At 51.9% G+C, this 22029-nt stretch overlaps 9 protein-coding genes and 1 non-coding gene across 10 annotated transcripts; 5 read left to right on the forward strand and 5 right to left on the reverse strand.

Moving 5' to 3' along the window:
- Positions 1 to 894: 894 nt before the first annotated feature.
- Positions 895 to 1879, forward strand: AKAW2_40797S (uncharacterized protein; the record flags this gene model as incomplete). The annotated part of the gene is made up of 3 exons (XM_041689165.1): positions 895 to 1000; positions 1089 to 1694; positions 1743 to 1879. 3 exons carry the CDS (start codon positions 895 to 897, stop codon positions 1877 to 1879), a joined length of 849 nt encoding a protein of 282 aa, XP_041542877.1.
- A 1441-nt stretch (positions 1880 to 3320) lies between these two features.
- On the forward strand, positions 3321 to 3707 carry AKAW2_40799S (uncharacterized protein; the record flags this gene model as incomplete). The annotated part of the gene is made up of 1 exon (XM_041689166.1): positions 3321 to 3707. The coding sequence occupies one exon, from the start codon at positions 3321 to 3323 to the stop codon at positions 3705 to 3707; it is 387 nt and encodes a 128-aa protein (XP_041542878.1).
- A 210-nt stretch (positions 3708 to 3917) lies between these two features.
- AKAW2_40798A (RNA polymerase II mediator complex subunit MED27 domain-containing protein) lies at positions 3918 to 5056 on the reverse strand (the record flags this gene model as incomplete). Its single annotated transcript, XM_041689167.1, has 3 exons — positions 3918 to 4082; positions 4156 to 4812; positions 4865 to 5056. 3 exons carry the CDS (start codon positions 5054 to 5056, stop codon positions 3918 to 3920), a joined length of 1014 nt encoding a protein of 337 aa, XP_041542879.1.
- Positions 5057 to 5530: 474 nt separating this feature from the next.
- AKAW2_t40013S lies at positions 5531 to 5603 on the forward strand. The gene has a single exon. It is a non-coding gene; the product is annotated as a tRNA-Lys (tRNA).
- A 589-nt stretch (positions 5604 to 6192) lies between these two features.
- ALK2_2 (cytochrome P450) lies at positions 6193 to 7898 on the reverse strand (the record flags this gene model as incomplete). Its single annotated transcript, XM_041689169.1, has 4 exons — positions 6193 to 6353; positions 6406 to 6672; positions 6728 to 7388; positions 7449 to 7898. 4 exons carry the CDS (start codon positions 7896 to 7898, stop codon positions 6193 to 6195), a joined length of 1539 nt encoding a protein of 512 aa, XP_041542880.1.
- Positions 7899 to 8625: 727 nt separating this feature from the next.
- On the reverse strand, positions 8626 to 9903 carry AKAW2_40801A (putative serine peptidase, family S28; the record flags this gene model as incomplete). The annotated part of the gene is made up of 1 exon (XM_041689170.1): positions 8626 to 9903. One exon carries the CDS (start codon positions 9901 to 9903, stop codon positions 8626 to 8628), a length of 1278 nt encoding a protein of 425 aa, XP_041542881.1.
- A 3183-nt stretch (positions 9904 to 13086) lies between these two features.
- Positions 13087 to 13374, forward strand: AKAW2_40802S (uncharacterized protein; the record flags this gene model as incomplete). The annotated part of the gene is made up of 1 exon (XM_041689171.1): positions 13087 to 13374. The coding sequence occupies one exon, from the start codon at positions 13087 to 13089 to the stop codon at positions 13372 to 13374; it is 288 nt and encodes a 95-aa protein (XP_041542882.1).
- Positions 13375 to 13438: 64 nt separating this feature from the next.
- Positions 13439 to 15094, forward strand: AKAW2_40803S (uncharacterized protein; the record flags this gene model as incomplete). The annotated part of the gene is made up of 9 exons (XM_041689172.1): positions 13439 to 13493; positions 13541 to 13662; positions 13710 to 13779; positions 13827 to 13902; positions 13948 to 13999; positions 14047 to 14258; positions 14305 to 14526; positions 14586 to 14832; positions 14900 to 15094. 9 exons carry the CDS (start codon positions 13439 to 13441, stop codon positions 15092 to 15094), a joined length of 1251 nt encoding a protein of 416 aa, XP_041542883.1.
- A 374-nt stretch (positions 15095 to 15468) lies between these two features.
- Positions 15469 to 17166, reverse strand: AKAW2_40804A (chlorohydrolase family protein; the record flags this gene model as incomplete). Its single annotated transcript, XM_041689173.1, has 2 exons — positions 15469 to 16799; positions 16869 to 17166. 2 exons carry the CDS (start codon positions 17164 to 17166, stop codon positions 15469 to 15471), a joined length of 1629 nt encoding a protein of 542 aa, XP_041542884.1.
- A 593-nt stretch (positions 17167 to 17759) lies between these two features.
- Positions 17760 to 20993, reverse strand: GCV2 (glycine decarboxylase subunit P; the record flags this gene model as incomplete). The annotated part of the gene is made up of 2 exons (XM_041689174.1): positions 17760 to 17815; positions 17867 to 20993. 2 exons carry the CDS (start codon positions 20991 to 20993, stop codon positions 17760 to 17762), a joined length of 3183 nt encoding a protein of 1060 aa, XP_041542885.1.
- Positions 20994 to 22029: the final 1036 nt, after the last annotated feature.

The following is a 22029-nucleotide window of genomic DNA, read 5'->3' on the forward strand; positions in this document are numbered from 1 at the left end:
ATAGTGGCTGCCGGGATCCGGTTAGTGTCGCAGACTTTGCGGGGACACCAAAGACTGATTTCTACAACAATCCATGACTATGACTGATTGTATGGGGAACGAACTTGCCCCTAGAAAAATGAGACGAGATGGATAGCTGATATAGTCAGAGAAGGACAGACACGGGATGATTCTTTCGCCAGAACTTTATACCTGCGACGAGGGAGGCAAAGGGACTATTCTAAGTGAAACAAAGTTGCTGGTCAGGGCATAAATCATGATCCCCGACCGGGTCAGATGCAGTGGATGCCTCAGGCGTACCGCCAAAAATAGCCGGGTGTCTCACTCCCTGGCCCAATCGGGCAAGGCGCGCCTTCAATGGCTGCTCGTCTGGTCTTTTAGTCTCTCGCCCTCGTCTTTCTTTCTTCCCCCTCGGGTCGGACGATGCTTCGCTCGCCTGTCGTTTGTCTTTTCTGACCTTCGCTATCGCTTGATCGGTCGTATCTTTTCATCTAACTGCCACCCCAGGTTCGCTGGATTCAGATCGGTCCCTGGCGCTCGCTTTGTTTACATCTCTCTCCCCCCGACCCTCGTTGGACCCTGCCGAGAATCTATCGGACGATCTGCATGTTTCAGTCCCGCTGGCCTGAAAAAACACCTCTGCTGCAGCCCGTATCGCTTCATCGCTGGATTTGATCATCGCTTGTCGTGCTCGACGGTTCATCTTCGCCATCCTGGTGTAGCTTCGTCAGTTGCTCGTCAGTTTATCGCAGTTACAAATACCCCTGTCGCTTCTGCCGCCGTATACGGGAAAGGGTCCACGTCGATCGGACCCTGAATCTTGCCAAGGGAGTCAACCGACCCCTCTGCCTTTCATCAACACAACTGCACAACACTACAATCGGACTTTTCAAGATGCGTTCCATGTCTCGTCTGTTTGTTCTGTGCCTCCTCTTGGTGCTGGGGACGGTAACTTCCGCCTGGCCATGGCCGCCGCATGGCGAATTGTTGCGACGAGCTGGTCAGTCCTATCTTATGACATTCACATCCCTTCGCCTTTATCCTACTTTCATCTTGATTCGTGTATGATGTGTTGCTGACCCGCGAAGATACCACCGCAGCTGAGAGCGCAACCACCGGAGCCGCCGCTACCACCGAGAGTGCATCGAAGACCGAAGCAGCGACCAAGACCGCCGCCGCAACAGGAACCGACACCACGGCCACGGCCACCGGCACCAATACCAAGTCAGCTACCGGAACAGGCACTGCCACCGGCAAGTCCTCCGGCTCTTCTTCGAACAGCACAACGAGTGTTTCTATCAACCCCGCTGCCGGTGCCGGTGGTATCTCCATGCTCATTCCCACCCAGGGTGCCACAACCTACTATAAGATCGGCGATTATGTGACATTGAAATGGAACTACACCTCTTTGACCATCAGCCCAACGGCTGTCAATGTGGTCGCTTCGTGCAGTTTGAACAGCGCCACCTACACCCTCACGTCCAACATGACCATGTCGCCCACCGGAGAAGTGGTCTGGGACACCAAGAAGTACCAGGCCAACGCGACTGTCCCGTTGTTGACGGCGTCGTACACGTTGATCGTGTGGGATGCCAGCAAGGCCATCACTGAGACGGCCAGTGCCGGCTATCTTAGCGCTGCTAGCAGCTACATCTTCGGAATGTACAGCTCCCAGCCGTACACTCCGCTCAATGGTATGTTATCCCCTCCGTATATTGTAATCAGTCTGCTAACTTCATCAGGATTTGTCTGCGCTACCTGCAGCGGCGCTTTCTCCGAACTCGAACGCTTAGGGATGAAATTCACCTTTGGCATGTTCGCCATCACCGTTCTGTCCTTCACCTGGTTCGCCGGTGGCTTCGGTCTCTTCTCCACGTGAATGTAATCTCCGGATGACGACGACAAAAAGAAACATTTTTATGCATTAGAATGTTGCATTGAGCAAAGCGAATTTCGTTTCAAGTTATGATGATAGCAAACTATCAGCTGGGTTGGATTGGCGTTTGCGAGTTTCCATTTCTGATTTGACTAATGGCTGGGAAGTTCCTCTATATTATTGACCTTTGTTCACTCCTTTGAAGCGCAGCAATAGCGGGATATCAGTGTAATAGTGTGTGCATGCGGTGATTATGACATGTTGATTGTATCTCCCCTTGGCCTGTCTATATTTAATGTTCTCTGCAATTATGGCATGGATGTATGTATACATACTCATTCGGACTGTATCGGATACTTCCTCAGATTAATATATACTACAGCAGTAGAATAGAACGAGCAACCTTACTGAAAGATAATGTGGTACTAAACTTTATGCACTTCCCATCACAGCACCGAGTATTCATACTATCACTATAGTAGTAGTATATGCTGGAACAACCCACCTTCATCATACTACCAACCAACCAAACCAACCAACATGACACCCAACATTGATGCCTCAACACGAAGAAGAGAATAATAACCCGAAAGTATTAGGATACTTACTACAACAAACAGTACTGAAAAGGAATACCCCGTAACGTGTTCCCACAGAAGCGGAGTATCTCATCCACCACCCCTTATGAAGATAATATATACTATCCGTCCTCTGTACGGAGTACTACACGACGAAGTCATTTTCTAAGGATGATGATATGACATCATTCAAGTTCTTTTATTCCAACAGATGACTATGATCGATTCAAATGAGTGTGACATATATATACTAGATATATATAGTAGATGGAATATCCCGAATTCTATGTCCTATCTACTTCAATCATTGTAACTGGTAGTACGTAGTAACTACGTACAGTTCTGTACGTTATTGTCCCATTTGAAAGATTTGATAGATTGATCAATGGGTACGATAAGATATGATACGATACGGATCTCCCCGTTTGCTCATCACCAATACCAACGGTAGTACAATGCTACTATTCTTGGTTACACCCATCAATTGAACTCAGTTGATGTCTCATGAAGAAGGTCTCACAAGGTATAGGAATATGAGATGCATGTAGGTTCTATTTGTTTAGAAATATAGGAGATAACCTCATTAATGGATGAGTGAAATTCAGGCACTTGGCATAAGGTAGATGGATCTGCGTGGACTGCTGCAACATAAATAGGATCTGGTTTTCTCGTTTTTGATGTCGGTTTTCGCGTCGTTGATAAGTATATCTATCTATCTATGTCAGAGTCTCTCACATTTGATATCGTCTTTGACTAAACTCCAGCTATCTAACTAGTTTGTTATTGAGTCACTCAAGTGACACCAATCCCTATCGACCACACAAGCCGACCACCTCGGAGACCAGAGCGGTCACAAAGCAAACAAAATGTCAAGATTTTGGAACCCCAACTACAACGCTACCAGCAGTCACAGGAAGAGAAGGTCGAGAAACAAAGGCAAACAGCGAGAGGAAAACACAGCAATCCCATTCTTTGGCTCCTCGACATCAGCATCACGACGGCAGCGACCGTCATCATCGTCATCTTCGTCATCCTCTAGGTATGAGGAAGAAGACCTAGTCCTGGTCAGACGCAAGGATAGTCCACCGTGGTGGTGGCTGTTGTTGGTGGAAGGGACCTCGGGAGTTACGGTCATGAGAGCTGCCAAGGACGAGCACGGCTCTCGTCGTCGTCCCGGCCATAGGGTGCTTGAGCCACTTGTTGAGGGGAAAGTGGCCAGTTTTTTCCCGGCAAGGTTGGATGTGGAGGAGTAGGTGTGATGCCAATGCACCTTTGTTTTTCTTTGTGTTGATTGTTCCGAGGAACATGCACTGGTCACCCGCGACATGCCACCGATGCGGGTTATTAGTCTGGTTTCGACAGTCTGATATAAACTATATGAGATGTTGAGGCGTCTTGGAAATGTTGAACTGGAACATTCCATCGATAATTATATTTCCTGTGATGTTTCCTTTGTTACCCCTTCACTCGGCACAGCCTTGATGATAGGCCTCCCAGGTTTGACTCCCCTGTTCTTGGGGAGTAGAGGATGGCTTCCGAATGGTGGGAAGGGTTGCAGTGCTGTCGGTCATCTTGGCACATTTTGCGCAGGGCGTCTGTTTGATAGTCGAGTAGGACGATATCATGTCCTAACATAAGAAAGTCAGTGTTTTGTCCACATAAACCAGATTCGGCCAGCGTAGAAAGTAGAGCCAGTCTTACAAGTAGATAAAGCAAATCCCACTGTCGCGGCCTCGCATTCAAGCACTGCGCCACAGCGGTCTCGACCTTCGAAGGCGTCTGTCCCCCAGGCGTCCTAGTAAAGACCCGCCAATCAGGAACGCCATTACCATCCTGACCAGCAATAGCCTCGACCCTGAACACTATTCCAGCTTTGACAAGCACAACAGTAACAGCCGCTTCACTCTGACTCGCCAAGACCCGCACACCAGGCACATTCTTCTGAGCAAAGCCGTCGACAATCGCTCTCCACCCACCCTCAGTAGCCTGGATCTTGGATCGCTCCATCTCCTCATTAGCTTTCTGCTGCTGCTCGTTCTGAGCCTGCTCCTCCTCACGGAGATCCGCGAGAATGGTATCGTAGTCTCGTTCCCATTTCCCCGTGGGCTGCAGCATCACGCCGCCGTTTTCTTTGATTTGCGCGTCGACGCGATCCCAGACTGCTTTCATCTCGGGACTTCTCCACATCGACTGGAACTCTTGCAGCTCGGAGACACCCGCGCGCGCAGCTTGAGCCAGCTGCTCGTACAGCATTTGCGGGGACTTGGGGACGGATCTCCCCGCAGCGGCCTTGGGATTGACAATGGGTGCTAGGGGTTCCAGAAGGCGCTCGGGAAGTAGAGTCCGTACTTGGTGGATCTGTCAGAAGTGTTAATTGCTGTCGAGCTTGACTGGAAGGAGTAATACCCACCATTGCTTCCATCTTCTGAAGCTTCGCGAGCGAGGAAACAAGTTGCGTTTCAGAGTCCCAGGCATCAGGATTGGGGTCAGTGTTACTAGCTGCCCCTGTAGAGGCTTCAGCGCCATTCGAGGGAGGGACCATGGCAGGCACGACCACAGGCATTCTAGGGAGTGTTTGACCGGGGTTGGGAGCAGATGCCATTGCCACTGTCAGTGAGAATAAGATGGCGATAGTAAATTATAGTAAAGCCAGATGCGAAAATCCAGCGCAATCTATGAGGTGAAGGGAAGTTCCAGCAATCGTCAGCTGATAGGCCAGCACGTGTATCCAGTCCAAGTTAGGCAGAATTGGCAAGCTGGACTATGAATGCACGTATGAGTAAGAGTGAAGTACGTCTCTTTATGAGTCGTGTGTTTGATCAAATTCTAAGGATCTCAAAATTCAAGAGTCCACTTGACGCAGTAGGTATGGAACTGGAGACAACGTCAACAATGGCGATAGGTTGAATCTCGGTGGAGGGAATTGCGCCGCCGAAATTGGCTGACTCAGCACGCATTTGGATCAGCCACCTATTGCATAGCCACAGGTTGCTGTGGCTGGAATTAACATGCGTGTACGCCGTTAGGAATAAGCAAGAACATCATGCATAACTATAACTCAGTTTTCACCGAACTAGCCCGGCTAGCTCAATCGGTAGAGCGTGAGACTCTTAATCTCAAGGCTGCGGGTTCGAGCCCCGCGTTGGGCTTTCTTTTTTGCTTTTTCACTTCGCGGTGGTGAAGTGGTAAGAAAGATGAGTGAGTGGATCTTTGTGGGGGGATTCTATTCGGTAGTCACGGATTCAGATCCCGCTACCATCACAATCTTATCCATTCCAAGAAGTCGTCGTTCCTTTGACTATCTAGTACTACTTTCCAATGTGAGTACTAGCCAATGAATTGATTCTTGAGTAGTCGCCACGCATTTCAATTTATAATAACAAGATTACTACGAGTTGAGTACTGGTAAGTTGATCATAGCATAGCATATAACTGCGTTCTGACGAGCTAGGACACTAAAATATATGAAAAATATATTTCTTGTGTATCAACGTTGCTTTGCTGTCTCCGGCATAGTTTTACTGAGCTACTAGAAATAGCACTTGAGGATGTCATCAAGAGTCAAAGTATGTAATGTAAAATCTCATCATATTAAAATATCCAGGCTAGTATATGTAGTCATTTCTGGGAATGTCCCGGGGCATGAAAAGTGTAGCTCGTCAAAATGCAAAGAAGTCGTAGCCATCCGGCAGCTTGAACAATTGATGATGTGGTTTAAACCCCAGCAGTGCTGGCAAATCACGAAGAAAACAACCGAATATGGACGCCACGGTCATGCGACAGCGTGAGACTGGAATTGATAATCGGCTCCACCATATCAGGATCGGCATTCTCAATTCTGTTGTACTGCTGTAGCAGCTTGACCATGGTGTAGCTGGCTTCAGTGAGCGCATATTGCTCTGGAAGAGACTGTTAGTAATGTGACTGTGGCATATATATAGGGCAACTTACGTCCAAGACAAATCCGGGGCCCGCCGTTGAATGGAAGGTACTCCCAACCCCGCTTGCTGTTCTCTTCCCATCGCTCGGGTCGGAAAGCATGGGCATCCGGGCCGTATAAGTCGGTGCGACGGTGCATTGCATATACGCTGTACGACACAAGCTCTCCCTTGCGCACGTAGACGGGGGCCTTTCCGTCGGGTCCACCACCCAATGGCAACGAAGTATCTTTGGCGGCGACACGGAAGTTTAGAGGCACAGGAGGAAGGAGACGGAGGACTGGTCTTGTTAGAAAGATAATCAGGAGTGCGGCAGGGTCGGGGTTAATGCTCACCTTCGTTCAAGAAATAGCGCAAGTACGGCGTGTCTTTCAGCCTAGCATGCGTGATCTTTCCGTTGGGGTGTTTAGCGTCTCCAAACTCGTCGACGATGGTCTGGCGAAGTTTGGTCCAGACATTAGGATGCCGTGCTAGGTAGAAAAAGGCCGAGCTTAGCAGACTGGCAGTGGTGTCGCGACCAGCCAGGAGGATGTTGAGCATGTTGTCACGGATCACTCTCGGGTCATCAGTATCCTCAGCCAAGGCTTCTGCGAAGATGTACCTGCCAGACTCTTTCTTTTCGGGGTGACGCTTTGCCTCGAGAGCCAGGCGCACATAGTGGTCGACCACCTCGTGTACAAGCTGGTTCGCTTCACGGAACTCCTTGGGGTTAACGAGCCAGTAGAATGCCATGGCTCTGGATCTCGCTGCCAGGTATTCTTGGGCACGGTTGAACGCCTCAGCAAAACCTTGGGCGTTTCCAACGGCGGACTTTTCCAGCAGGCTCGACTCAGCAGATGTCCGCATGGATCCGACGGATTCACCAAACAGGAAATGTGTGGCCGAGTCGATGGTCAAGAGGAAGAAGAGGCGCTGGATGTCGAAACTAGAGCCATCCTTTGGGATTAGGTCCATCATCTTGGTGACGTGGCCATCCATAAGGTCGAGGTCAGCAACCTAGTCGCCCTCATTTGTCAGTAAATTCTCATTAGTGGTGGATTGGTAGGATGATCAGACCTGATCGCGGGTGAACTGCGGCCTCAGCATGCCACGCGCATGAGACCAGCCCGGTCCATCCAAGGTGAAGATTCCATTTCCAAGCAACGGGTAGAACTCGCGATGGCGGGTTCCAAGACCAAAATCCTGGAACTGAGTAGCTAACAGTGCCTTGATGTTCTCTGGCTCGACGGTGTTGGTGACCATGAGCCCTCCCAAAGCCTGCTGACGGAAGGTCGGTCCACTCGTCTGGTAGTGATCGGCAATGTATTCAACCCATCGTTTCTCCCTGGCCGCCTTTGCAATGCGATAGAAGCCAGTGATACCGAGGATACCGGTATCGACGGATCTAGGGGGCTGGCAGCCGAGAGCTTTGGACTTCTTGCGATGGTGGTAAGCCTGGTGGAGGGAGCCCAGGATGCGAAAGGTTAAGTAGATGGCACAAAAAAAGACAACCGCAGGAGCCAACATGACGCAACTGCGGGTAGTCAAGGAATGCGGGGAGGAAACCTAGATAGTAGATGGGGAAGTGGAAAGGAGTGATTTGAGGAATGTGAGATGAGAGATAAATGACTTTAGAGTGAATGTTATGTACAAAGAGGTATGATAATCGACAGGGGCAGTCCGGTTCCGACCATAGACCTTATATACTTTGTCCTAATTCACCCCGCAAGGAGAGATCCAGACTTGGATTCACTTGGCGAAGAAGGGTTAGTACCAAACTCCTCGGTCGTGAGGCCCCATGTGAAATGAAGGAATGGGGTATCCCCGCCTCCATAGCCACACAGTCAGTCAGTCAGTAGAGGAAGACAGGGAGACGGGAAGGGATGGATGGTTCCAGCGATGCAAGAAAGCAAGCGGCAATGGGCTGGAAATGATTGGAAAAGCCAACCTTGCGAGGGGGTCGTTTCCGATTCCAGATGCTTTCGGCACTCGGAAACATCGCAAGCATCTCCCAAAAGGGAAAAGCGGCTGTTGCGTCGCAGGATTTTGGACATGACGCTAATTCCAACCGCTGATCTAAAACCTCCGAGGCTTCTCTTGCATCTACTTATGTTTGCCCGCGTGTACTTTTTTCAAGTACTATGTAGCATCTCAGGATCCACCACTCCACGGTCAACCTCGTCATCTCTTCTTTATCCAGGCTTCAGGCTCCAGGCTCCAGCAAAACCCAAACACCTCCCCCCTTGGCCACCAATCACCTGGTTTGACTGGAATTCTGTCCAAAACATTCAAGCCATTGCAACAAGGCGGATGTGAAGATGCCGCGTGACAATTTACCCACGGTCGGCGTGGCCTGAAAGTCAAAGCAATGTTCCGAGTCCTTCATGACGTATCCAAAGACCGTGTCTTCATCTGTCTGCACCCCGCATGCTGGGATCGCGCTCGTAAACTCCACCCCCTGAGGTGCGATATCGTCCGTAGACAGAATGGATAATGACCGCCACGGATCGAATTCTCCTCCGCTGAAGTAAACATTGGACGGGCGGATCGTCCATCCCCCAAACTCTTGGTTGATCTCATCCGCCCGCGGTGACGGAGGCAACAGTCCTTTCTCCACCGCATCGGGGAACTGTCGGTTACATACTTCTTGCTGGTATTCCACCGACTGGTATCGCGAGGCTAATGAGTGTGGCCCTTCGTTGTTCGCTTGGAAGAACCCCCATTCGCTGCAGTATTGCCAAGTCCAAGTGATGGTCGCGGGATCGCCGTATGGCTTGGAGAAATCACAGTCAATTGGCTGAGAAGCGTTCTGAGGTCCGCAGTTGGTCCCCATATTCAGATTGACCAGCTCGAGGAAGGTGGGCCATGCTGCCCATCGTTCAGCGACATACTGGCCGCCATACGTAGGGGCAAGACCATCCGGCCCGGTAGTCCCGTTCGTCTTGGGGTCAACTTCAAGATACTCGCAGAATGCGCCTAGACCTCCAATACCTCCCGCCATACCATAGCTCTGGAAGTAGCTGTAGATGGCGGTTAGCGCTCCAGTGAAATCACCGTTGGAGTTGGCTTCGGCGCCAGGTCCGAAGAAGAGTTGTTTGATTGAGGTAGCTGTATCTTCGTTTGATAGCTGATCGTCGATATATTCCAGAGCAGCGTGAATATCTGCCGAGCAGTTGGCCCATCCATCAGCAACCATGCCGCGGTAAACCTGGTCGTAATACACGCTCATATTGACCCGTGCTTCCACCGGAGCCGATGAGGAATAGGCTGCGAAGATGGTCTCTGGGTACTCGTTGCGAGTTAATGCAGCACGGATCCCTGCGTACGAGCCGCCAACCATGACCCACGGTGTGCCCTGCGGCGTCAGGTCCACGTCCGGATACTTCTCGCGGCTGAAGTTGCTAGCAAAGTACGGAAGATCCGCGAGCGCCTGCTTGGTGGTGAGGTATTGGTAGGTCTCGGGTGGAGATTCATAAGATATGGGCGCCGGAGTCGAGTTTCCATAGTATCTGTGCTCCCAAGCGATTCCCATGGCGTTGAACTCTATTAAGAATTCTCGGAAGAAGGAAAGAGTGGACGTTAGGTAGGCTGAGGCTATCGATTCGCCATCCGCCTCCCCTGTATCATACACAAATATTGGGCTGCCAGGCTCATAGAATTCATCGCTGACCCAGAACCGATTTTGATAAGTGCCAGCCGATGCGTTGTCATGGTCAAGGGGAATCTAAATATTGTGATCAGTGATGGGAACAAATAGCCATGGCTGGTGCTTTTCATACGGTGACATATTCAGTCTCCAACGCAACGGCCATCGCTGAATGTGAAACGAGAGTATTGAGGTTCTGCTCATTGTGTGTCCCCAGGTCTGGGTCAATTCCAAAGTGAGCAAGCGACTGAGTACCCCATCCAAAGGGGGTCTTTTTCTGCCCCGAGCCCATAACGGGCTGCGAGAGCAGGAAAGCCCCGATGGCTGCTATTGTGGTGGCGTATGAAGGCATAGGGGCCTTCAAGGGACAGTGTATACAAGGGGAGAGGGATTGGAGCAAAGGAAGAGAGTAGTAACACACAAATTCCTAAATTCTCCTCTTTTCATGATTGAAGGCATTCCTTTTGTGTCTTATGTACAAAACATAACTACAATGGTAAACAGTGAATGAGACGGTTTCGGTCACGAATGTTTGTCATACAGCAGATTCACTTCTTGTAGACGTCTGCCTACGGAAACTGAATTCAACACATGTCAACACGCTCAGCCGAGATATGGTGGGCTGCTGGGCATCGAGTGCGGCCAGAAATCCCTGTTATGTTGGACAAGACCATAACAATCAACCGACGCATCAGGGTTGATGCCTCCGTCGGGCTGTGGCTTCGGGGCGCACGGGCAGCAAAAGCCACATGTCTGTGTCTTAATTAGTGGGTTCCTGAGCAATGGCAATACGTAGCTTTTGCGGGGTTCCTTCCGCTTGCCGAAGATGCCCTGTCGATCATTTGTGCAGCGCAGGATGGTTGGGAATGCGTCTGCAGGGTCCGGACCCAGCCTCCATTCGGTATTGATGCGTGCACCTGTTTTATCGCCACAATTCACCTTTGTCGCCGCGGTCCTAAGCTGTGCTTCGTTTTGTTAAGAAGCTGATTGACTCTGCAGTAGTTCAATGTTTAGGGTTACTGCTCCCAGTTTCTGTCTCGCCTTCGCCACGAGGATTGCGCTGCATGCTGAAGCAAGGGGTTGTGAAACCAAGAGGATTTGCCGAAATGAAGCGTAACACTTGACTGAGACAAATACAGGGGTATGATTAGGTAGTCTGCACTTGAACGTAACTAAATTAATCTGTGTGCACGTTCTTAGTCTCGTTAGTTTCGCTATCTCAGCAGCATTCGAGTAGCGTCAACGGGAATAATAGAAGAAGATCTAAGAGTTAGTCAGGGCCCAGAGACTGGCGGGAAATGAACAGAAGATCTGTCCGTAAAGATATTCCTGAATACTGCAACTGGAAGTTTGGCTTGTATGAGCCACCAGCATGCCTACACCCTCGAGCTCGTAGCTGTAATCTGTCTTGCAAGGACTCTCGTCATGAGTATAGACACGGTCGAATGCGATCAATCGTACCGCAGCTTCGTATTAGAAACTAGGAATCGAAAATATACACCCATTTAGTAATCTTGCCGAGATCTAGGGGAAATGTGAAGAAGAATGCCGAGAGTAGACGGAATGATGGTTTAGTTTCGGGCGGCGAGTCTGGCTCGGTTCGGTGTTTGTTTTGCATTCCCTTACATTCCTCCTTTCTTGCGTTCGGAAATCCTCATGCCGTCGGCATTTGTCGACCCATGCTCTTGTATCTATTTTGACAGGTGGGCCGATTATCTCCATCATTGAGGATCTCGGAGGATCTACTGAAGACTGCAGCTTCAGGAACCGTGGGATCTCTTGTAAGACCTTTGCTACGATGAGGCTGTGACTAAATGTCATTCAATCCTATCGCCAGTATCTTCATAGACTGACTAATTGGGTTCCTAGATCCTCACAGCATTAGCAAAAGCATCATAAGCCCTTGCGTCAGTTCCATCCTTGCAGCTATAAGCCGGTGCAGCCCAAGTTTAAGGTTATGTTTTCGACCTTTTAGTATCTCGCTAAAGTCATTCAAACACAGACTGTATTTCAACATTGGCAAGGCCATGTGACGATGCTCTGGTGTACAACAGCTCGAGAAATTCAGCTATAGCATCGTCTAGATCAATTCTTGTTCTACCAGAAAGAACCGAGCTACTTGACATGTTGTTTGAACACCATGGCTTGACATCTATAAATATTCCAAACAGACACAACCTGCAACCGGATGGATTTATACACAAAACAGTCGTTGCTGGATAAGTACGTTAAGAACACGATAGCATAAACACTACCAGACATCCTGCAAATGTCGCTTAAGAAGATCGGCGTTGCTCGGGACGAGGTATGGTCCACCGGTGCTGTCTCGGACATCATATGGTGCGTTTCAGCATCAGCTTGAGCTCTTGGCATTTAGCGGAGCGAGTACACATCCAAAGGGCATAAAGACCTTTACCACGTGCGGATGATTTCAAAATTGCCGTCTAGATTTGGTGAAGAATAGATTAAATTGAGGAGAGAGCTTATAGCTAACATGAAAAACGGCACTTCTGACTCGTGGATTGGCGCTTATGCTAAATAGTCACACCAGGTGATATCGCGCGGAGCTTCCTCCGTCCGCCAGCCAAGAAACGAGTCCGTCCACCACTGAAGAGTCTGGCCAAGACATAGATGGGGTCCGACGCCCGTTAAAGCGATTGTTTGGGTAAATGATCGACACCATCATGAACACTCGCTGTCCCTTCAAGTCTCAATCGGAGTCTTGACCTGAAGATTCTCTCTTTGCATAGTATGCCGAAAGAAACCAGGATCATAAGGAAGGATGTTATATTGGTCACCCTGGAAGATGCATGGCATTCAGAATCGAGCCTCCATCATGGAAGTCTGATATAATGTCAGCTGCAGAAAGAGCCAAGTCAGCCATTGGTGGAAGCTATTCGTTGTCCAAGACTTTAGACCAGGGGTTGTGCATGAGGAGTCGCTAGCTTGACGGCTCTGGCTCCATCGGTACTCAGGGTTCGGCAGTGCTCCTGCTGGAATCAGTTATTTAAGGTGTAAGCTCGCAACTAACAAGAAATATACTTTGGTCTGACACTGTCAATCGCCAAGATGCTGTTCAGAACGTCGCTTCTGTCGCTTCTTTCGCTTGCAGCTGGGGTCGTCAATGCAGACTTTGGCATAACGACCAACGATGATTCCTATGTCATAAACGCCAATTCTCCCAACTCGCTGGTATTTACTGTGGACCGCGGAAGCTGCGATATTACTTCCATCGTGCATTATGGCACAGAGCTACAGTACTCCGGCAAGGGTAGCCATATTGGTTCTGGTCTTGGAACTGCCACAGTGTCTGCTACCAAGAGTGGTAAGTTGAACCTACCCGGGGTTATGAAGTGACAAGCTGATCACGGCAGGCGACTACATCAAGGTGACCTGTGAAACGGACACATTGACCCAGTATATGGTTGTCCATGATGGTGATCCTATTATTCATATGGCCACCTACATTACAGAGGGTAGGTCTTTCGTCAGATTGTCCTCATTAGTCTCTAACAGCCGCCAGAGCCATCTATCGGCGAATTGCGATTCATTGCTCGACTCAACCCGGACGAACTCCCCAACGAGGAGCCGTTCGGCGATGTGTCCAACACTGCCGGTGGGGAGGCCATTGAAGGATCTGACGTGGTATGTCTATTGTATTAGTTTCGCAGACGTTGCTAATTGCACGGCAGTTCCTCGTCGATGGGGAAACCCGTAGCAAGTTCTACTCCAGCCAGCGTTTCATTGACGATCAAAGACACTGTAAGAGATTTCGACCAATCTATACAGTTCCTGCTGACCGAGTCAAGGCATCGCGGGCGACGAACACCGCGTCTGCATGATCCTCAACCAATACGAAACCTCTTCCGGTGGCCCATTCCACAGGTAGGTACAAACCATCTATCGCAAGGACAATACTCACAGCTTCAGGGACATCAACTCCAACAACGGAGGCGACTACAACTCCCTCTACTGGTACATGGTACGTTTCATACTCAAAACCCACATCCACAGCTACTGACATGACAGAACTCGGGCCACGTTCAAACCGAGTCCTACCGCATGGGTCTCCACGGTCCCTACTCGATGTACTTCAGCCGCAGCGGCACTCCCAGCACCGACATCGACACGTCCTTCTTCGCGGACCTCGACATTGAAGGCTACGTCGCCGAAGCAGACAGGGGAACCGTATCCGGAACCGCGTCAGGCGCTGACTCCAGCTTCGACTGGGTCGTTCACTGGTAGCCCTCTCACCCACCCGACTAACCGACCCAGCTAACAGAATAGGTACAACGACGACGCCCAATACTGGACCTACACATCCTCCTCCGGCAGCTTCACCTCCCCCGCCATGAAACCAGGAACATACACCATGGTCTACTACCAAGGCGAGTACGTCGTCGCCACCAGCGAAGTGACGGTCAGCGCCGGATCGAGCACAACCAAGAATATTTCCGGCTCCGTCAAAACAGGAACGACTATCTTCAAGATTGGCGATTGGGACGGACAGTAAGTGACCTGCCTGTAACCACCCACATCACTTAATATCTAACATATTTATAATATAGACCAACCGGCTTCCGCAACGCAGAAAACCAACTCCGCATGCACCCCTCCGACTCCAGAATGTCCGACTGGGGCCCCCTAACCTACACCGTCGGCAGCTCCTCGCTAACTGACTTCCCCATGGCCGTCTTCAAGGCCGTCAACGACCCAGTAACCATCAAATTCACCGCGACATCCGACCAAACCGGTGCAGCGACGCTGCGTATCGGAACTACGCTGTCATTCGCGGGTGGACGTCCTCAAGCGACGGTAACCCCTCCCCACCCCTATCCTATCCTAGTACTTCCTGTTCAGCACAACTAAGGTATATACCCAGATAAACGACTACGAAGGCTCCGCGCCATCCGCACCCACGAACCTGAACTCCCGTGGCGTGACTCGTGGCGCGTATAGAGGCTACGGCGAGGTGTATGATGTTTCGGTTCCGGAGGGGACGATTGTCGAGGGGGAGAATACGGTACGCTTGCTACCTTACCTTCTACCCTACCTACTAGATATATGTTGTGAGTGAAGTTGTGGGGGTGATGTGTGCTGATAAGAGTGTAGATCACGATTAGTGTTATCTCGGGCAGTTCGGGGGATGAGTTTTTGAGCCCGAATTTTGTAAGTTTTCCCCTTGATGTGTGATGAGATGAGAGTGTGGGTTTGGCTGATGAGTTTGGCGTTACTAGATCTTTGATTGTGTGGAGCTGTTTCAGTGAGGATGGTATTTAGTATGAGAGGATGTAGGTACTGGTATGGGTTGATGCAATGTTGATGGTAGCCCTATATTGGGATATTTGTGGATAATTGATTATATCTTCTAGTCTAACCAACAAGTGATACACCCACTCTTTCATCTATAATATGTATGAACGCCAATCCAAAATCCATTACACTGATCATCTACCTACCACCCCCCAACCTCCTAACAACCGCCCACCCCACAACACCAACACTAACCGCCCCGATCACCCACCTCATCCATCCCCCACCCTCTCTCCGATCCTCTCCCTCCTCCCAAACCCGATGCACCAGTTTCCCTCCAACCCACACCATCCTCACATTCCGACTATCCCCATTCCACACCCACTTATGCACCTTCTCCTTCCACTCCTGCCCCTCATCAAACACATCCACCGCTGTCTCCACCCCACCTGTCTTCCCCCACTTCCCCGCAGGATTGAACTTCCCCAGCTTCACCAGCTGCGCATCCCACACCATCCCCTGGTCAAACCCTCCGATTTGGTCCGCCATGTCAACCACCGCTGCGCCCCCGCGTGTAGCAAGGTAGAGTGCTTCTTCAATGGAGAGGACCTCTTTCGGTACTCCGTCATTATCCTTATTTTGTCCTTCAGAAGATCCAGACATATGAGGAAGTAACCTCGACACTAGACACGCCTGGCGAACTGTCTCCAGTATGCTGGGACTATACCCGCCGCTTACGTCGGTTCCTAGTCCCACCGTGATGCCGGCTTCAATGGCCTTGCGGACTTCGCAGATCCCCGAGCCGAGGGCCGAGTTGGACGCCGGGCAGTGAGAGAGCTTGGCCTTATTGTCGGCGATCATGGTGCGCTCGTCATCAGAGAGATGCACGCAGTGCGCGAGGATAGTCCGCGGGGTGAGCAATTTGAAGTAGTTATACACGGAGGTGTAATCATTTGCTTCTGGATAGAGATCGTGCACGAGTTTCAGCTCATCCAGGTTCTCCGCCAGATGCGTCTGGATATGTAGCGGGGGCGAGTAGCTCGCCGCGAGCTTGGACAACTTCCCCAGCGAGCGTGGGGTACATGAGGGAGCGAACCGCGGGGTTACGATGGGTTTGATGAGGGCGCCCTCGGGGTCGATGGTGTGGATGTGGCGGATACTGTCTTGGGTCTTGTCGATGGCGATGTCGGGGGATTCGTCGCGAAGGTAATCGGGGCATTGCTCGGGACGGTCCATGCAGACGCGGCCGATGAGGGCGCGTTGGCCGCGGGCGAGGCAGAGGGAGGCGAGGAGGTTGGTGGCGGGGACGTGGATGGTAGCGAAGTAGGAGGCGCAGGTGGTGCCGTTTGCGAGGGTGCGGGCGATGACTTGGTTGTAGACGCGGTAGGCGTTGGGAGGAGGGATGGAGGGGAATTTGGTGCTGCCGAAGGAGGATTCGATGGGGAAGGTGTAGTTTAGGAGCCAGTGGAGGAGGCCGGCATCGCCGAAGAGGCCGGCGTTGGGGTATTGCGGGGCGTGGATGTGTGTGTCTATTCAATGTTCCTCTGTATTAGTGATGTATGCTGGGGAGTTGGGATGTGTAGGGTAGGGGGACTTACCGATGAACCCAGGGAAGAAGAACTCATTCTCCTCCTCGCGCGCAACCACCAATGTCACTTTCACCCCGTGCTTGCCTTTATGGCCATTCTTGTCATCCACGACAGTCCAACCCTTGTGACGGAGGAGTCTCTTCAAGTCCCTGTCATTGGCAATGGACCAGTCGAATCCCTCGATTGTGCCGTCGGCAGTGGACACCCAGAGCGCGCCGCGGGTGATGGCGAGCTTGTGGCCCTCGTCAGACTTGAAGCGGGGGAGCTGGATGAAGGTTCCCACGAAGAGAGTGTATTTGGGGGACATGATTGCTGTGCTAATGCGGTAGATGCAGGAAAGAGTGTTGTATGTAGGTAGGTTCGTAGCTGACAGCTGCTAGCTAGGAGCTTGTGTGGGGAATGTGCCAATCTGCGTCGCGGGTAGTGGAAAGCTGACGCGGGGTGATGCAGGTGCTACACGCACTTCGGCTCAATTCAAAGTGCTGAATTGGAATAAATCCGCTATGCGACGGCGATTTAGAAGTCCAGCAGTCCAAAACTCCGGAAGAGAAAATCTACGAAGTGCAACAGCCCAGCAGATGGCTGTCTTATAGTGAGGCCCGTCGCGTCCGGTTCCGGGGCTGCTCGGCCGGCTCCGATCCTGAAAGCGGTTAGTGTGACGATAAGATACGGATTGCCTATCTGGGATAGATATCTATTGTTTGGCTTGTTTGCAACTGGAATGAATGATTGATTGATGGAACATTCATGTCTTTATTAATATTTCTAAAACGCCATCCTTGTCTATCATGACAATGTTGAATCGCTGGTCATGCAAGTCGTATCAATATGCAATGCCCAATCCAGAATGTTGAAAATATGGTATCAAATGCAATCGTACACATGGGTATCATAGACTATCTACTCGCTATCCTCCACCGGTCCGCAGGTACAGAAGAGGTTCTGGTCACCGTAGGCTGCAATATATTAGCAAAAGTCTTCAGGAAAGCAGTGGGAAAGGTACTTACCATCATCTACACGCGTCACCGAAGGCCAGAACTTCTTCTCCACCAGGTATGGCAACGGGTACGCCGCCGTCTCGCGGGTGTACGGCCGGTTCCACTCGCTGGACAACAGGTCACGCTGGGTGTGCGGTGCCATCTTCAGCACGTTGCCCTCCTGGGGCTGGGCGCCGCTCTCGACGGCGGCAATCTCCTCCCGGATGGAGATGAGGGCATCGCAGAACCGGTCAAGCTCCGCCTTGTTCTCCGACTCGGTGGGCTCGATCATCAGCGTGTTGGCCACGGGCCACGACATGGTCGGGGCGTGGAAGCCGTAGTCCTGCAGACGCTTGGCGATATCGATAGCCTCGACACCACAGGTGTCCTTGAACTTGCGCACATCGAGGATGAACTCGTGGGCACAGCGGCCGTTCTCGTTGGTGTATAGAATAGGGTAGTGGTCCTTGAGACGAGCCAGGATGTAGTTGGCGTTGAGCAGTGTGATCTTTGTTGCGTGTGTAAGACCCTTAGATCCCATCATGTTGATGTAGTTGAAGGTGATGGGCAGGATGCTAGCGCTACCCCAGGGAGCAGCGCTGATCGGGGGCGAGGACGACTCGGACCGCTTGGACTGAAGGTACTCGCTGCCCGGGTGAGAGGGAAGGTAGGGCCGCAGGTGTTCGGCTACACCAATGGGACCGACACCAGGACCACCGCCACCGTGGGGAATACAGAAGGTCTTGTGCAGGTTCAAGTGGCACACATCAGCACCAATCTCGCCCGGAGAGCACAGACCGATCTGGGCGTTCATGTTGGCACCGTCCATGTAGACCTGGCCGCCATGCTGGTGGACAATCTCACAGGCCTGCTTGATGCCAGGCTCATACACACCAAAAGTGCTGGGGTAGGTGATCATCACAGCCGCCAGCTCGTCCTTGTGCTTCTCACACTTGGCCTTCAAGTCTTCCAAGTCCAGGTTGCCGGTCTTGGTGTCGCACTTGATCGTCACCACGCGCATACCAGCCATGGCAGCACTGGCAGGGTTGGTACCGTGAGCCGATACGGGGATCAAGCAAATGTTGCGCTTGTCGCCTTCGTGGGCCTCCTGGTACTTCTTGATGACGCGCAGACCAGCGAACTCACCCTGCGCACCGGAGTTGGGCTGCACGGTGACTTCGGCCATGCCGGTGATGTCTGCGAGCTGCTGCTCGAGGTCATCAATCATCTGGGTGTATCCCTTGGCCACATCAGCCGGCAGGAACGGGTGCATCTGAGAGAACTCAGGCCACGAGACCGGGATCATCTCCGTGGTGGCGTTGAGTTTCATGGTGCAGGATCCAAGAGGGATCATGGAGTGGGCCAGGGACAGATCCTTGGACTCGAGGTGACGGATATAACGCAGCATTTCCGTTTCGGAGTGGTGGGTGTTGAACACGGGGTGGGTCAGGTAGGCAGAGGTACGCTCCAGGCTGGCGGGCACAGGAGCAACAGCCAGATCCTCCTCCAAGCCAACCTCGGCCTTGGAGGCGTGGGCAGCAAACACCTTGAGGATAGACTTCACCTCCTCACGGCCGACAGTCTCGTCCAGAGAGATTCCAACCTTGGTGTCGCTCAACCGGCGGAGGAACATGGACTGCTCACGAGCAGCCGCGATGATGGCATCGGTTTCTTGGGCACCGGACAGCTCGACAACAACCGTGTCGAAAAGAGCACCGCCATCAGCGCTGTTCGACTTGATCGGAACATTGTAACCCAAGCCGGCGAGCTTCGCCTGCAGAGTAGTGGTCATCGACATGATGCGCTGGGCGATAGCCTTCAAGCCAGCAGGTCCGTGGTAGACGGCATACATGGCGGTCATGTTGGCGAGGAGGGCCTGGGCCGTGCAAATGTTGCTAGTGGCCTTCTCACGGCGGATATGCTGTTCACGGGTCTGCAGGGCCAGTCTCAGGGCACGGTTGCCCAGACGGTCCTTGGATACACCCACAACACGGCCGGGAACCTTGCGCTTGTACTTGTCCGCGCAAGCAAAGAAGGCGGCGTGAGGACCACCGTATCCCATGGGGACTCCCAGTCTCTGGGCGCTTCCAAACGCAATATCGGCACCGAACTCGCCAGGTGCCTTGAGAAGAGTCAAGGCCAGAAGGTCAGTAGCAACACTGAAGGTACCACCGTTGCCGTGGATCGTGTCACTCAAAGACTGGAAGTCGTAGATACCACCCTCGGTGTCGGGGTACTGAGCCAACACACCAATCAGTTTGTCACCCTGCTCCTTGACCAGCTTAAAGTCATCCGCCAGAATATCGCCGACCACCAGGTTGATGCCGAAGCCCTCTGCGCGGGAGCGCATCACCGCAATGGTCTGAGGGTGGCAAAGGTGAGACACCACGTAAGCCTTGCCGGCCTTCTTCTGCTTCGACATGGGCAGGGTGGCCAGGGACATGGTCATGGCCTCAGCGGCCGCAGTACCTTCATCCAAAACCGAGGCATTGGCGAAGGGCAGACCGGTGAGATCGGCAGTCAGCGTCTGGAAGTTCAGAAGGGACTCGAGACGACCCTGACTGATCTCCGGCTGGTAGGGAGTGTAGCTGGTGTACCACGCCGGGTTCTCCAGGACGTTACGGAGGACGACTGGGGGCACAATGGTCGGGTAGTAGCCCGTTCCGAGGTATGTCTTGCCCGAAACATCGATTTGCTTGCGGTAGGTATCCAAGAGCTTAAGCATATCCGTCTCTCCCAGACCACCGTGCACGCTACTGTGAGGAAGATTGGCGGTGGAGTGCGGAGCAGACACCTTCAGGTCCTTCTTGGACAGGATATCCGCCGGCAGCACTTGCTTGACGAATTCATCGAGCGACGCTACCGGAGGATCCAGGGTGGCAAGCATCTCCTTGGCGGCATCGGGATTGGGGCCAATATGACGTCTGGGGAAGGTATCGAGGGGTTGGAAAAGATCCGGGGGATGAGGCACGCCATGATCCGCGACGGAGCTGGTGTAGACAGGCCGTCGTGCAGAAGGCGACTGCTGTGTGGTGGTGTGAAGGGAACGAATCAAGGGAGAAGCTCTCCGCACCGCAATTGGCGAGGGAGCAGCGCGCAAACGAGAGCGCAGCGCCAGCTGGCGAGTGCCACGCAGAGCGCACAAAGATGCAGCCATACCTACAATTGAGCTAGTCCAACGATTTCAAGGATGGTGGACGGTAGGTAGGTGGGAGGGTAGGAGGGGAGTCTAGGGAAGGGGAGGTATAGACCCGGTTGCGCGAGACTTCAGCACATGAGATTGCGCAACACAGTTGAGGAGACGGAGGTAAGGGAGATGAGGAGGAGAGAGGAGAGAAGATAGAATTAATCGCGACGATGAGTGATAAAAAGAAAAAGAATAGACTGGAGGGGAGCAGATAGCAAGAATAATTAATCCTCCTCGACCGCGGGCGCCACGGATACTCGCGTCGGGAAACTGTCTGTCCGGCCGATAACGCTGGCCCCGGGCCAATCACAAGACGAGATATAGCTCCGGTCCCTCGCGATGGAGCCCCGCCATTTGCGATAAGCCCGCGATAAGATTCCCTTTCCCGCGGGAAATGCTTGCCTGCATTTATCTGTTTGATCAGTTCTTGCACTGTCTCTTTTGTCATACCTGATGCTTGAAGATAATTTGTGGCGGACTAAATATATCCCACTGAGCAGATGCCCCACTGCTAATTTTCTCACCGATTGACCTATACAAAATGTTGAAGGGAGAAAAAGAACAGCCTCCCTCCGCAATGGAAGCTCCTCCGATAGCGTTCCCCGGTGATGCAATCATGACTTTCCCCGTGGAGCTGGGCCCGTCGGTAAGAGTCCCCCTTGCGAGCTGTGCGCTGCTGCAGCTGCAACATGAACTTTTATTCCAGTCTCTGACTTACGTTACTGTGTATGTACAACTGGTCTCAGCTGTTCATTGGTAATCTGAAAAATTACTCATCTGATAATTATGGGCATTGCACATCCTTGCTTACACGATGCAGCAATTATGCAAGAATATAGATAGTACTAGCGTGCAGCTCCCGATCTAGAACACGAACAACCCCGGCTGCTTTCCCGACGGGCAATTCCATTGCGCTCCACATCATTGGCTATCTCCAGTATTTGACGGCACAAACATTAACGGAATACAAATTTCCATCTCCCATCCCGACAGAGATACCAGCCCA

The sequence above is a fragment of the Aspergillus luchuensis genome, chromosome 4 (genome assembly GCF_016861625.1).
Source record: "Aspergillus luchuensis IFO 4308 DNA, chromosome 4, nearly complete sequence".
Taxonomy (NCBI): Eukaryota; Fungi; Ascomycota; class Eurotiomycetes; order Eurotiales; family Aspergillaceae; genus Aspergillus; species Aspergillus luchuensis.